Source organism: Magallana gigas, chromosome 6, assembly GCF_963853765.1.
Source record: "Magallana gigas chromosome 6, xbMagGiga1.1, whole genome shotgun sequence".
Taxonomy (NCBI): Eukaryota; Metazoa; Mollusca; class Bivalvia; order Ostreida; family Ostreidae; genus Magallana; species Magallana gigas.
Window position 1 is genome coordinate 19,774,595 of NC_088858.1, and position 16,789 is coordinate 19,791,383.

Consider the following 16,789-nt stretch of genomic DNA (forward strand, 5'->3'; position numbering starts at 1 on the left):
TTATGACTTTTCACGAAATAAACGAAACTTAATTTATCTGCGTTTACAGTATTTGGTAAGGTGTTCTTGTCTAGAGCACATACATATACTTATAATTCTACGCTGAATTACTTAATCTTTATTCTTTAACAGTGTTGAAAATAGTATTTCTTATATTCGACCATTCTACCGAATTGTAACTTTTAAACATTTGGTCAGAACCGGTTCTGCAAAACAATATCAACCAAGCATCCAACCAACCAAAAGCATTGAAGGAATAATGCTCTGTTTCTTTGACTGTGTTCCAAATAGACGTTTTTCACGGACCCCTATAGCAATACATGTATTCCCTTTCGGGTATAATTTACCGATCAAATATTCTCCTAAGTCAAGGCAACACCAGCAGTATAACGTTACAAGAAAAAACTATGCTTTCTTCGTCGAAGAGAAGAGGGGAAAAAATATCAAGTCATAAACAAATCCAGCGCGCATTAATTAAGATGTAGTTATTCATCCGGGCTTCAATAGTGGTATCATATAATCCAAATGATGACAGGCTCCCGGCTTTTATTTCTAGTTCAAGCAAAATAAACAGGGGATACTGGCGGATTGCATTACCTTGCTTGGTTCGTAATTTTTCATTTTGGCCATCTTGATGCAGGAACACTTGCGTGACAGCGTGCCATTCCCCATTCTTTATTTGAAATAAGACTATCCGTAGATTACTATATTATAACGCGCCTGATATCTTTGTCCAGCATTTAATCACAGTCTGGCTGCTTTGTGCAAAAAAAAAAAAAAATAGTACTTTTGTGGAAGAAAATAGAAGTCGATACATCTAGGCGCGTAGACCAAGCAAAGAGAAGAAAAAAAACTATGCACCTGGGTGAAATTAAATTCAGATTCAAATGCCTCAACGGATGAAAGTTGTGAACAAAACCTCCCGTGGAATTTGCTTCAGACTTTAAAAATTTTATATATATATATATATATATATATCATACGAGAAAATGCCGTGCAACTAACTTATAAAGAAAGGACATCGATGAACATATAGCATCTCTTTGCCCGCAAGATTATGTTTAAAGGATGTCACGTGATCATATCTTGAATAGCAGGTAAGCAAAGTATCTTTTAATTTGCTCTGGCAAGAACAGCACGCAATGTGATAATGATACATCTGTAAATGTAACAACTCCTCTGTTATACAGGGCAATCAATATGTATATGAAGTGTTGGTTATTATTATTTTCTGAACAGTCAATACTTTATTTTGTAACTATATAGCAATGCTATTTAAACATTACAACAAGCTGAATATTGTGTATAAAGATGATGCGAGGTTTTTTTTCATGAAATGTAAGGGTCTGTTTTCACTATTTTGTTTGTTCATGTTACATCGTGCACTGTTTGTAATCTCTTCTTTCACATAAAGAGTCAACCAAATGTAACAAGTTGTTAATTGTTCAATCAAAATTAATACCAAAATACACGTAGCCTCGACTCTCTCTCTCTCTCATAATTTTTCCTTTTTGCCTTATCTTTGTAACTAATACATTCCTTTACCTCTAATGCAATCGAAGTTTTGTATTACATCTAATAATAACAGATTTATTTCGATTCAAGACTGTCCTCCATTCTGTATGTATAGCTGCAGATCTATATCTCCACGGGAAAATTCGGGTTGCAATGCCATTGACATGTCAACCAGACTGAACTTTCTTGTAGAGCTACAAATCATCAGCTAATTTAGACCTAATTCCATGTGTCGAGATCATCATACTGACAGCATGTGCTGTTCTTATCACAAGGATATTTATTTCTTCACTTACTTTCTTGACATTTTCGTTTTCATGAGAATTAACCTGTATTATTTTGATAGTTTTTTTGGTATAATTTTAAAATCCATGTTTTATGATCTAACAGAAGTGTTTTATTATCAAGGACAGTTTATCCATTGTCTTAAAAAAAAACAAAAGAAAAGAAGTACACTATTATTTACAGTTTTTTTTGAATTAATTAGAATTAAATTAACGTTAGCTGTCCTTATATAAAGGTATGTAGTTAAATAGCTGAATGCTTTTGTTTTCGGTTTCATTTCTTGCAGATGTCCAAATCATCACCATCTCTCTCTCTCTCTCTCTCTCTCTCTCTCTCTCTCTCTCTCTCTCTCTCTCTCTCTCTCCTATAAATCATCGATAGACAATTTTAGATTCTGGTTGTATGCTATACATCACGAGTCCATGTATTCAGTACATCAAAGTGTTAGACACATCTTTACAGATTCTCAATATTTTTTACCATTTCTGGCGCGCCAAAGAAGAAATAAGATTCCCGGCCTCAAACCGTCAACGCCGGTCCGTCGCTATTTTACAATGGAGGGCTGGACAAGACGATGTGTTTTTCTATTATTTTTTCATTAAATGTACACACTCGATATGTGTTGCCTATGCCAATCCTCGTCCTATACTGTGCTATTTTCATTTACCTTGAATTCTTATCCACTTATTTTCAACTTAAAATCATGGTCCATTACCTCTGAACAGGTTTGGGGAGATTAAGATGTCGAATTTGAGAAACTTGTCACATTACTTGCGATGTTTTTTTCTTTTTATGGATAAGCATTATTGTAATATCACATTTCAATTAAACTTGAAGGAACAATGTACATTTAGACTATACGTAGGAATAGATTCTAGTTTTAATATAACCCCACGCCAGGAAATCGTATGGCAATATTTTAAACTAACTTTCAGAATTTATTTTGCTAATTACTGTTGGCTGTTGGTACATTTTTTAAAAATCAGGGTGGTTTTCTATTTCAAACTTTTTGTTGAAAAATCATCGTTCAATATCAGTTTATGTAAACGGATCTCTCTCTCTCTCTCTCTCTCTCTCTCTCTCTCTCTCTCTCTCATGATGGAATTTATTCGAAATACAGTAAATTGTTTAACTTTGAACACATTTGTGCACATTTCCATTTCCCTCTGTACTTTTGGTACACTTTTTTGTCTATTTTCCTCTGTACTTTTGGTACACTTTTTTCCTATTTTCCTCTGTACTTTTGGTACACTTTTGCTCGCAACTCTGTCTCTTGGTACGTAGATCATTGACAACATGTACATAATTTAACACGGTTTTTTGGTTACTATTTGACTATCATTTATCAGTTCCTCTTGATATAGAAAATGTAAGAGGTATTTTTTCTGAGTGTTTCTTTATAATCCCGAATCCAAATACCTCTACTTTCACTACCTTGGCAAATAAAATGGTAACATTGTCGAGATCTTGTGAATCACAGAGCAAACAAATAGGTGTGAGCCGCTAGTCTCTGATACGGCACGGAATATTTCCATTTATATCGCCACTTATAACCACCCGAGTATTGTTGGCAAATTTATGTATTTGATCTGGAAATTATTTGTGCCTTGACAATATCCTTTCTGAAAGGAGTATTCACGCCTTCATGTGACAGAATTTTCCTTTTTTCATTCCCCCCTTTGTACCAATAATATTAGTGAGTCCGAGTAGAGGAGAGGGGGTTTCAGTGAAGCACGGGGAGGTTGTTTGCACGTGGTCCCTTTTGAATATGTTTTCTCTTTCTATAGCACTTCAAGTATAAGCCGAATTGAACACAAAGGTCGCATTATAAATTATGTGGTGAAGTTATATATTTAATTCCACGCACCTGCTGGGCAAATTATAACTATATTATGACCGTTGCAAATAGTGAGAAATTCGACAGGAAAGAAGGGAAGCTTGCCGTGGGGCCATCAAAACATCTTTTAGTTTTGTAGCATGTTTGGAGGTGTCAATTGCTTCTGACTTTTCCTCCCAAACATCAGAGATATATAGTGAGGAAACCCCATCGAACAGCTGAAACTTTCAGATGTGTGAATTTCGGTGAATCATTCTGGAGAGAGGGAAAAAAATATAATTTGTGAGAAATAAAATGTTTGACTGGTTTGTTCCAAGGAGCAATTTGATGGTGAAGTTTAACATATGTTTGTCATTCTGAAACAGAGAGCAAAATCCAGGTAGGCGGTTTCCCTTTTTTAATTTTAAAAAATATTTCTACCCCTTAAATACACACTAAACTTGTTCTCTCTCCTTTTTTTTCTATTCTTTGTTTCAGATGTAATTTATTTTCTCCCTATAATTATACCAGATTGCAGTCAAAGATTTAGTATATACACGAAGGGCTGATAAAGACTTGAGTGTGTTGTTAATGTTTTCACTTTACTGTGGGTGTTATCGCTAAAGGTGTGAAGAATTACTGTAAGCCCCTTGCATTTGTAAGAAGTATAATCCACACTCGCCTTTAAACTGAACTGTATGCCCAAGTTATTTTTCAACTCGGAGTAATATTTGATAGAGATTGGTTCAAGCGGATTTATACTGGCCTTTCTCCCTGACCACTAGTGCGGAAGAAACCGAAGAAATAGCAGCTTAAAATTTTTGAATTTTTGTTGAATAGAAGCTAGCCTCTTCACCCGTATTTAGAAAAAGGATTACCGTGTTACATATTCGGATCGGTCTGACAAGAAACACGTGGTCATAATCCGCCATTTGAAAACATTTCAGGCAGTATAGAGAAAAATGTAATTATTTCGGAAAAGGGGGTACCTCATGAAGGATCACATTACCAGTATTTATCAAGTTTGGTTCGATTTTTATAAGATCCTAACCAGTTTATGTCCTGCGCAGATTCCATGGGAAACGTTACCGCGGATGTCGTATGTACAAAAAAAAACACAAAAAAAAACCCAAATTATGTAACAAATAAGAGAGTGCCAATCTATCAAATCATTCCACGTAGGAGTTAATCAACCATAATTCAATATTCAGCGAACATAACAGAACATACATGTATGTATCGAAAACGCTGTTAGGGAGTGATATTCATCATATACATCTGTATAGCTCGAGATGGTGAAGTACAGACTTCCAATTAGTTTTTACTCGTTAGTTTGATCTCGATACCAAAAAAAAAAAAGAAAAAAAAGAGGCATAGATATCTTTTGGCCATTTTTTGTCGAAGAGCCTTTCGGCATGTCTGGTAAAGAATTCTGCAAGTTTCGGAAGAGCGTTGCTTGGTGGAATCCGAGCCTCTTTGAAAGCATCATTAGCATGCTAAAGTGTTCAACAGATGTTTCAAAAGAACCTTACATTTTAGGCGTGTTGAACGAAACATTTGCAACTTGTATAACGGCTTCACTACATTCCTAAATGCGTGATAACTCAAATGAAAAGTTATAAACACATTTATGGCCCATCTTTGATGATATGAATCAGGGAGATATATATCCAGAACATCTTGATGCTTCAGAAAATATTATTGTGTTATAATATAGCAAAAGCCATTTTACCTCGATCTCTGGGGGGTGTTTTATGTCAAGGGGAAGAATCAAAGCTAAAAAAAAAAACCCCTGTTACAATACTCTCTCTCTCTCTCTCTCTCTCTCTCTCTCTCTCTCTCTCTCTCTCTCTCTCTCTCTCTCTCTAAGTGTTTGGAATTTAGGAAATAAATATCTTATGTCAGCTCCATCAGTTTATAGTTTCCTCTGTATTCACTATTGAGTGTTCGTCAAAGCCTCGTTGACTGCACTGATAACCAGGGAAGTTGTTGAGTGAATGTATCACGCAGAACAGAAATTATTCACATCACAGAATTCAATAAATGCAAAGTTGGAACGTAAAAAAAATATTTAAGTTTCAATATGACATATACATATATATACATTTTTTTTTAATTTTGTAAAGCCATTCCAAAAAGATTTTTATATAGCTCTTTTATTTTTCGTTACACCAAAAAAAAAAGTTGCTGCGCAAAAAAACAGAGTGAGTTTTTCCCTCATTTTTTTAAAATCAAATTTAAATTCAAGGTCCGCTTGTGATATGTCACTCACCGTAACTGTCATTTCTGACATTTTCTTTCTGTATTGCATTCATGGCTGGGATCACTGTGTACTTAATTACATCTCAATCACTATTAAAGAGGATAATTGCTAATTATTGTCTCAGTGTGAGTCAATTAGACTAGCATGATCTTAACTGAATTTTCGTGATCAGTTGAAAATTTACAGTTAATTTGAGATTCTGTGGGTAGAAGGGCATTTTGTAGGCGAATAAGAAAGTTTTTGGTAAGTCTTTGATTGTTAATATAGGAGTTATTTCCCTTCTAACACACACACGGCCGAATAAGTTTCTGAATACAACATACTTTTTTGAACGATATACAATGTTATCCAAAGCTAACGGTTAAAATGAATTCATGCTACAATCATCTTTTTAGGGTGAATTTAGATTCCGGATATTTTTTTCTTTAAATGCAAAAAATTCAGGTGAAATTTTTTATAATTTAGATAATTTTAAAAGTTATAGATGGACATCTATTAATATAATGATACCAAATTTTAACAGAGGTATAGATTGATTCTGAAAAATCAAAGTTCTCCATGTATATGTACGTGTGAAATATAGCAACTTTTTGTTTATTTTCTGAACGGTAAAAGTTTATTCATAAGCAACACAATTTGAACCAATGGAATTGCACCACTCGCATAAAAAGTTTAACGTGATTGACAGACCCTATTAACGCCCCGCCTCCTGACCCATTTTCGGCGGAATAATTCGCTCGCATATCAATACTGGGGATCTTACAGCCTAGTCAAGTTGAAGAATGTGCCACAAATTAGTGAGAAATTAACACGTGTGTGAATTCAATTATGAAGGAAATATTATTTTATTAATGGAATATGTATATACAATAAGTTGACGTAGGATTTTTATCATGTGAAAATTGCGTCGAACTGAAATGGAGTTTCTTGTTTCACAGAGAGTATCGGAGTGAACGTTCATCGGCTGGCCGAGTTGAACCCTCTGTACACGAATGGAAGGGTATGGCCTCCCTGTCTTATCCACCTATGCCCCCTATCCTGAGCTTGGTGGTTATTTTTATTCTGGTGTACTTAATCGACACAAGTAAGTTACGTTTAGTTGAGTTTTATTTGTTATTTATGCATTCCCATACGGGACCTATATTTTTCTCGGATAGGAGTGTTTAACATTAAAGAAGTTGTACGTTAAATTACTCGAGTTAAATAGTTTAATGTTTATTATGCGATTCAATATTAGGCTAAATGTTCAAATAATGAATTTGATTTTTAATGTGAAACAGATCTATATTGTAATTTTTGTTGGTGAATACTTTTGAGTCAGTGTAATTATGCATAACTTTTTTTCAAGTTAGAGACATGAAATTCATCTGTTCATGAACAATGAATAAAAGTTTCATTGAAATACCCACATTCCTTATTTTCTTTTAGGTAATGCCTGTGGCATGCAATTGTGTTATGATCGTTGGAGAACGGCTGCAAGTGCAGCGGACAATGGCTTGATCAAACCACCTAATGGAGAAATTCCTGCATGTGTAGCACACCGCACTCACTTATTTTGTCTTATAGCGGAGGAGCTAAACTGCCGCACCAACTTGCAATATCAGATGACCAAACGTGGAATAATCCACAAAATGAAAAATGACAAATGTTACGAAGGTGGAGATGTTTTTAACGCGAGTGCAGTAATGGACAAAGGTATAATTATACGGCCAAACAATTTGATTTGTACTTTTCGAAGTAAATACGATAAAACTCCGATCAAGTACCAGCATTGTGGACTGTTCGGTGATCCACATTTACGAACGTTTAAGGACGAATTTCAAACATGCAAAGTGGAGGGTGCTTGGTCACTAGTACAGAACAAGTACATTATGATTATGGTCACAAATAACCCAGTAAAAGACCACGGTGCAGCCACTGCCACAAGCAAGGTAATTATTAATGATAATATTAATTTGATTATTGAAAATGTCATATGGATTTGGACGTCCCTTCTTTTTATTCATATGTTACGAATATGATTATTTGTACATGAAAGTGGGACAAGTTTGATTGACAACCCCATTTAAGATTGGTAATCAATTAGAAATGAAGAGAAAAGGAAAAAACCACAAAAAACTGAGACAGCAGAAACCAAACACATATAATGTAAGAATACCGAAGAAAATATTTTTTAGGTTTCTCGAAATCGTTTATCCTGTGTGAAGTTTTTGTTCTCCTCAAAGAAATGATAACGGTAGCGTCAGCAAGTTGATTTAAGTGCAGTTAAATAATTCAGCCGTATATCTTTACATTATCCCTGTGACTTCTGGGATTGCCAGCACAGAATGGAAATACCTTCAAAATTGTTATATCTTCCATTTCCAGATTCAATAAGTTTTAAAGTGCTAGGTAATGAGTTTTGCAGTTGTTTCTAGAAGTTGTCAGAAACTGATAAAGACTTTCATGTACAGCAATATATTCATACAAATTAAGTAGTTCTGAATTGTTGACTGGCATTGGAACAGTATTTTCAATAAAGTACATGTATAATATGTAATTTAGCAAGATAATTTCAACTCCACCCTAAGTAATTGATAACCCAGAGGTGAAAGCAGTGTCTATTTCCCTGAAAGAGTGAGAGAACAGGGGTCACAATAAATGAAAGTTGTGCATTTAATCACTCAAACTCTCTCATGTGTTCAACCTACAAAAAACAATTTAAAACTGGCGATGCATCCCTTTACCCATTGCAGCATATATACAAATCAAACAGAGGCTCCTATAAACAAAGCGATGGTGTTTTCTTCGTGTAAACAATAATTGCATATACACAGCCCCCTGTATAGATCTCGTGTTATATTGGTTAATTAGATTTTTTTTTATCTGGCATTCAAATTCAAGACAAGCATGATTAATAGACTATTACAAAAGCACTCTGGAATATATCAGGTTTGTTTTATGTGCCTATATGCATTTTCTTATCTAGATTTAAATTAAACTTATCAAAACAGGTGCTTGCTACTTTGTTTGTTTCCCTCAGTTAATTTTTTTTTCTATATACTGGTATATAGACAAAAAAAAAGGAAAGAAAGATTTATTTGTTGTTAATATACAGAAAATCCTAACTTACCAAAAAAAAAAATTCATATAAAACAGTCCATAATTATATTCTAAGACTAAGAGGTTAGATTCTGTAATTAATGCAGGTTGGCTGTGTTAAATGGGCTGTTTAGATAAAGTAGATGAATATGAACACCTGTGCATGGTGATATTCGTGCTATACTGGTAATTGTTTCCAAATTAGGTAGAATTTTCAGATCTTCCTTGTGTTGATACATCCTATAGTGAATGTAGATAGTTTTTAATGGTATAGCAACTCTGTTACATATATTGTACCAACAATGGCTGCACATATATATGTTTATAACTTAATAATTTATATTCAGGGGCAGGTATAGTTTAACATTCATTTCTTAACTGCATTTTATGTGACCGTATTATCTAAAAAAAAAAAAAACCTGAGGAATAAGTGGAGAAGTCTTTCATCACACACATGCTGTACTGTGTACATAGAATTTCTCTGTTCAACACTGAGATCAAAGCGGCCATACATAATGAATCCATTTTGTAGCTGAATATGGCTACCTTGCACATTTCACAGACAGGCAGCACTTTTCTCTGTTAGTAAATGTCAACATACATGTATATCAGTCGTAGAATCGCAATGTGTGCACAAAACGTGGTGGAACACTCCATCTCCACGAGCATTATACAACACCATTCCAATTACGCATCAGTTTCACGGAATACATTTGTACTGCTACATTTTATGGCCATCATTCCATTGAACTATATATATTATTAGATGATTTTCTTTTGGGGTTGATCAGGATTTAGGTTAGCATTGATTAGTACAAGAAATGTATATGACTTTTAAGGTCAGTACAACAAGTTCTAGTTTGTTTTTTTAATGAAATGTTTATAAATGTTGCTAGGAGAACGACAGATTGATAGGTAGCCATCAGGTGTTTATACATACACATGTAAGCTAATTAATTCTCCACAGATTTAAAATGATATTATAAAAATGTGGAGTAAATGTTAAAAAACATTAATACTCATGAGCTTAAAACATTTAGGGTCCATCTATGGCCTGGGAAGCAAGATACATGTAATTTCAGACACATGGACTGTAGACATAAGGTGCTGTTTACTTTTACAAATGTTTGTTCAGAATTCCTGGGCCATTAAAGCTCTAACAATACGTTTACTGCTGTGAAACTGTTCCTCTTGATAATGAAGAATGTCTGTAAAATGTTAGCCTGAACAAATTATTATGTATGTAGGCCAGCTCGAGCAGTAAGAAGTGAAGCCTGCCACAGAGCAGTAGGGGAAAGTGATCAAGACCCGGGCTCGTGATATTCACATAAATTAACGTTTCATGCAAGTTTAATTTCTACTTCTAAAGACTTTCATTTCCATCTAAAAAATAAAAAAAAGGGCACAGAAAGAATGCACATTGTGATGGCTTTTAAAAATAAAAAAAGGGGGGGAAAAACGTGGTCGCACTAAAATACCAGTTCAGGTTTATTCTCCTGCCTGCCTTTTGTACTTTATTCCAAACCAGTGAACCTCGCAATGTTTTAAAATACTCGCAAACAAAGTTAATCGTGTTGATTTATTTTCTGAGCACCTGGCCTCTTCATTAACTCTGTGTCAAATATGAACAAATTTATGGCCCATTTACTTAGCATATTAATAAAAATATATATGCAGTGTGAGTACTGGAATCTGGTACTAGTTGGTGGAGATTGGCTCTGTGTTCAGAAAAGTCGCAGCATTTTTTGGCCTATACCTTGTTGTTGTGAAGTATAAAGTCCCGGCCAAGTCAAAACGAGAACCTTTATGAAAATATTATTCTGGAGCTGTGGCCATGCGAGATTAAATGTAGATTTATGTATGGAGGTTTTAAAGTTTGGCCTGGGTTTATTTGCTTGATATTTAAATCAACAGGACTAAGTGACGTACATAAACTGTCTTATGACACCTGCACATAAAAAAAAAAAAAAAATGGAAACAAATCCCTGTACAATAATATTCACTAGTTCTCGTACATGCATGCACGTTATGTGTTACACTATAGATGTGGTTATGTAATTCGAACATGCCTCAAGCCAGTATTTAACATTATTTTTTATCATGTAGAATTTTACAGGCTTATGCACAGGAAATGTGTAAAAAAGCAAATTTTTTACTGTTCACGTACAATGCCTATACACACATGTACATGCTATCAGTCAGATTATCAATTAAGCCCCCCAGATTGATATATACAAACATGGAGTTCAGGTACTGATCCCCCAATGTGTATGTTCATCCAAATTTCTAATTCTACATCTCAAGAATTTCTCAACCATGGAGAAGATTTTTTTCTCAGTGAGGTTTCAGGGGGGCTGGGGTCAATTTGGCTGTGTGTTTTTTGTGGGTCATTTAGTCTATGTTGACAGATGGCCAGTTCTCTTCCAATGGTCAAGGTGGATGGTTTTTCGTCTTTGTCAGTTTTTCTCTCTATTTTAGATTGGTATTTATGGACTAAATTATCATGTACACCTGAGTGATTCTGTAAACAAGCCCCTGAATGCAGAAGCTTATTTTGGGATTTGAAAATTAATATGCATATCAAAAGTTATGATCGTAATGATAGTGTTTGATGCTTATCTTGAATTCTTTAGGAGGGGGACTCCAAAGGAGAAATCGCTTTTATATTAGAGATCTTGAGGTTCAGAGGCAGGTTTTTATTTTTACTTCGCAGAAATGATTCAAGTTCGTTCTTTTTTTGATAATGCACATATAGATGTAATTTATGTACCACGTGGAATATATCCGTTTCATTTTAAGATATTGAGTAATCTTTTTCAAATGTTGGTTAGCACGTTTTGATGTTGATATGTACATCTGGATGAGGCAACACACGGCTAGGGGACTACTTACTAGCTGGGTTTTTATCAGGTTCATTCAGAAAACTTGGGGGTAATAAACCCACAACTGCATAGACATTAAAAAGAGACCTAGGGTGGTCCACACGGGGTTTGATTAAGTGAGATTACCGACCAAACTTTTGTCTCCTATTAAATGCACATCGGCAGATACCTTGGAATGCAGTGTGCAGCAATGCATTTATCCAAGGTCGAAACACTTCCATTAACTTTTTAAATTGTCAAGCCAAATTTTCACTTCTCTCGCTGTGGAGTAGGTTAAAGCTAGATAAATGAGTGGCGGTGGATTCTTTTAACTGAACATGGTAAAATTCTGGCATGTCGAGATGAAATGTAGCGTACTTCTCTGGAGGGAAATGTGACAGGTTTGGACGAAGACTTGTTAGCGAGATCAGGAATGCAATGAAAATCCGCAGAAAAAAAACATATATTACAAAGACACAAGGAAATAGCTAAAACTGAAATTTGTGTACATCTACAGACATTAACTCTGTACTTTAAAGAAAAGTGCACTCTTTAAAATTACAATGCTTGTCATGAATATATTAAATAAGAAGATTCACAATGGAGAGTCAGTCTAAATCAAAATGAAAAAAATAAGGGTTTGATGTTTTTCACCTTTGTCACTTACCATTAACAAAGTATCAATTTGTGTCTAAGACAGAGGCACTCTCACTAATCTATAAGATTGTCAGTCTTCTAGATTTGATTGTGTCTCAGACATAGACATAATCAAATCTATAAGACCGTCAATCCGGTAATTTTTAGAGTGCCTTTGTCTTAGACACAAATTGTACGCATAGTCACATTTGAAATGGGTTCATCATGTATATTATACATACATGTATTAGTTAAAACAAAATTTTCTTATCATTTCTCTAAAATTTTTTCTTCAGTTGACTGTTGTGATAAAGAAGAATGAAGACTGTGCTTCACATGACTTTGTGACGTATAGAGCTAGGACTAACTACTTACCAGGAACGTTCGAAAATGGCCGCTCCGATGTCGGACCAGACAAAAGCGTGGCCATACAAGTGATGGAACCTGGGAAGCATGTAGAAATTTATTTACGGTTCATTGATACTACCATACGGGTGCGACAGATTGGACGCTATTTCACATTTGCCATAAAAATGCCGCAAGAAATTGTGGAACAGTCACTAGGCGATGATACTCAGCAATTATGTGTGCAAGGATGCCCCGAACAGGAGCAAATTAATTATAAAAAATATCTGGCCGAGAAGCGAAAAATTATGGACCTGAATCAGGGCGATATTGCAATGACCAGTGAACGAGCGAGCGAGTTGTGTCGGCAGTCGCAAGTTGTGGATTTTTATTTCGATTCGTGTGTGTTTGATCTCATGACCACTGGGGACGAGAATTTCACCATTGCAGCACATCAGTTATTGGAGGATTTAACAGAACTATCGCCAGACATTGTAAAAACTCAGGAAAATAGAACATATTTGAACTACGAAGAAATCCATCCGTCTAGTGGTTGCAGATTAAAAAGTAACTTTATTCCTTGGACTTGTGCTTTAGCAGTTCTCTTGTGTTTTTTATTTGATCAGAGGAACTCATAACAAAGGTAACATATTCAGACTCCGGTGAAGCAATGTCTATGTCACTTCCAATATGTACACATGTATCTATACCAGTATTACCCCGTAATATGTGGAGTAAACTTTCATTCGGATGATCAAACAAGTCAAATTAGTCATTTTTAGAAACTTGGCAAGTATTAATTTTTTCCAGTTTTTTGGACTCGACTCTATAGTGCATCATGGCACTTTGCAATGAAGTAAATTGTGTGTAGACTTTTAACCTTTTGGTAGCTACATCTTGCCTTGGCTTTATTGTTACTCAACAAAGAATTGTTACAATGGATGGAGATTATACTTGCACTGTACAAGGATTCATAATTATCCTAGCGCGGCTCAAGAGGGAGAGAAAAAAAAATTCTTTTACTGGGAATGATCCAATCAATTTCTCTTTATATCTCTTGTAGTTTGAAAAAAAAATATAGAAACATCTAGGCCTTCCTATGTTTAGATGTCAGGAACTAAATGCATTCACATTAGTAATGCTGCACAAAGCAATTGATTTTTTCCTCTTTCCTCAGACCTCCATGAAAACGGGATATATGGGAAGTGACATGAACTTTTTTGAAGCCGGGTCTGAATATGATTGCATCATATTTGATTTGTTATCAGAATACAAACCCCCTCTATTTCATGAGAATTAGAGACATTTGTTTGAAATTTATTGAAATATATGATACCCTTGTTGTATGATTTGAGGCCAAAAAAATATACAGTATTTGTGTTTCATACTGTATGATAGAACAAAACCCACCAGACTTATGAAATATGTAGCCACGATTGTTGAGAAATGTTCCGTGGAAATGGAAACAAATGTTCGATTTCTGTGCAGATTTTTTTCTCATGTTAGCAAGTGATGGGTGTATGATAACTCATTGGATATATGTGAAATATTAATGAACATTTGTAATGAGACATGGATTGTATGGGAGGAAGTGATACGGATAGAAATGTGTGTGATTTGTGTGTATGTCTGTATGTGTGTGTGCACGACATGTATGTGTGTACAGTAAGTGACTGTGGCAGTGATTGTGTGAGAAAGATAACAATTCATCGCCAACTGCTGATTGTACCGGATTTATTAATTATTTGTTATTGAATGTTTTCAGTAGTTTTTCAGTATGTGAATCTTCATAGCTTGACAATTCAGAGTATTGAATTCCATATACACACAGTGGTGTTTTGGCCCCCTTGGTCTTTGTGTCAGTTATGTTTAAATAAGCCCCTCATATTGATTTTCTCTTCTAAAATATCTCGGCTTTATAAGAACACCAGCCACAAAGATTTGGTGTTATTAGGTGTAAACTCTGGAGACCAGGGCTATCAAAAGATACCTAAAAAGCTTTTAAAAACTGTTTGTTTAAATAAAGATCGACCAACTTGTTTGCAACTTCAAGGCTGGTGTTGCCTAACTTAACCCAAACTAAATATTGCATAATTTGTACGTACCATTTTCAAGTCTACATCAAAATGGCAAGTGGTTTCTACTTTTTCATGTCATGGAAAACTCAAAAGACTTTTTATTTTCATTTTTTTCAAAGGCATATATGACCACGAGGGCTAAAACCAACTGGAAAAAATGCTGAGTCAGACTGTGAAGAAAGACTCTACAATACTTTCAAACATATGAAAAAATGAACAACAAAAAAGCAATAAAATTGTTAAGAATTTATCGGAATGTTTTGGTTGTTTATCCCTCCTGATTGTTTATCATATGGCTGCATGGTTTAATCAGAGCATTGCTGAAGCCATTTGTCATTCAGTGACCCCAGCAGGGCCCTGGACACGTTGAGTGTGTACACAGGTAGTGCAGGTGTGGGGCAGACAGTCATGTCCACTCCGCTCTTCTTTGTCCTCAAGCCTCTCTGCTCTTGATTTGTGATTTCTGGTAAAATACAAAAAAATTTTAAATTGTATTATAAGAGAAAGATTGAAGTTGAAGAAATAAAAAAACAACATACAAGACTCTGGGAGTGACACTGGGGTTTTTTTTTCTTCTGATTTTTGGGATTGCGCTGTAGATTTGATGTACATACGTAATATGGGTTACTTATCAAGGCATCTACATTAATGGTTCAGACGTGAGAGAACTGATAAGAGAATGCTGCATGTGTATGCATTGATACCCACGTGTAAAAGGGGGTCGGCGGTTCATGCAGCTTTAACACTAGAGCTCGGGGTTGATAATGCTCGCTAAAGGTAGAGGACAACCCTCAAAACATGACAACAACGGTGACATGCAGGGGCCGAATTAGACACAACACGTCTTGACAATAGCGAGGGTCGTAGAAAATTTTAATTCACTTTAATTTTGTCCCATAAAACTCGGTCCGTTGATAAGGCTAGCTCAAGTAAAGATCCACATGTGACCTTTTGTTCGTATTGAAAAATTCCCAACGTGATTTTCTTTTACCCCCGAAAGCCATAAAATGAAACTCATCTTGCCTTTAATGGGCCACCCGGTCCAAATGGTGAATACAGAGCGAAGAAGAGAGAGAGAAGGGACCTAACAAGTTTGATTTCTTTTGTACCCATGAAAATAGTGGCCAGCCTAGCATTGCAAAAGGGGGTGGATACCAACCTTCATTATTTTCTGATTCAAGGGAGATTTTCTCCCGAGAAATGAATTTGAACTTTTATTATATGCAGGGCCCTTTCTTTAACAGAGAAGTCGGGACAGAATGGCAACAAGAAATTGACAATATAAAGCAGCAAGAAATAATAAAAACGTCCATTTCTCGACTACTTGAAATTTTTAATTGGCCTTTTTTAAAACGTGGAAGGAAGTTTCCTTGGAACTCTTTTGTGAACGTGGCATGTTGACCGAACCAAGCACTGGCGTAAACGGGGTGGGGTGGTGGTCACTGCATGTTGCTAAATGCTGGCGGTCAATTTTTATAACGTCTCCTCATCTTTTGTGGCCACGAAGTGTTTGGAATTTCACTGCAAGGTTCGATTTGACCCAGACAAATCCTCACGTCGAGAGAACACATGGGGGACCATGTATCGGGTACATACGTACACATACAGTTTCCTGGGCATTTTTTCTTTAAAACCCTTGTTCCAGGACAGATGTTTTGAACACTGGAAAAAATGTAAAAACCATGATTGATTAGCCATTTAGTTTTACCAGCTATGTTAGAAAGGGATGCAATTTGCATATATAATGAATGCATTTGTTTATCGTTGCCTAATGGAATTGCACTATATGATGCAATGTGTCTTCTTTTCTAATTCATAGTACAAAAGACAGGATTTTTTTTTAGGTTTTTGGTAGCTAGTTCACGTATTTCTCAGGGGAAAAATAAAATTAACTGCAAACCCAGTATCG

General features: G+C 35.3%; 1 protein-coding gene across 3 annotated transcripts; it reads left to right on the forward strand.

Moving 5' to 3' along the window:
* The first annotated feature begins 938 nt into the window (after nucleotides 1-938).
* LOC105329594 (repulsive guidance molecule B) lies at nucleotides 939-15,130 on the forward strand. 3 transcript variants are annotated; one of them, XM_011430894.4, is made up of 4 exons: nucleotides 939-1,097; nucleotides 6,818-6,963; nucleotides 7,308-7,810; nucleotides 12,754-15,130. In XM_011430894.4, exons 1-4 carry the CDS (start codon nucleotides 1,069-1,071, stop codon nucleotides 13,438-13,440), a joined length of 1,365 nt encoding a protein of 454 aa, XP_011429196.3. In that variant the 5' UTR covers nucleotides 939-1,068; the 3' UTR covers nucleotides 13,441-15,130. The 3 variants fall into 3 exon arrangements, with proteins under 3 accessions (XP_011429196.3, XP_011429195.3, XP_065942699.1); XM_011430893.4 differs by lacking the exon at nucleotides 939-1,097 and adding an exon at nucleotides 3,359-4,016; XM_066086627.1 differs by lacking the exon at nucleotides 939-1,097 and adding an exon at nucleotides 6,578-6,691.
* The last annotated feature ends 1,659 nt before the right edge of the window (nucleotides 15,131-16,789 follow it).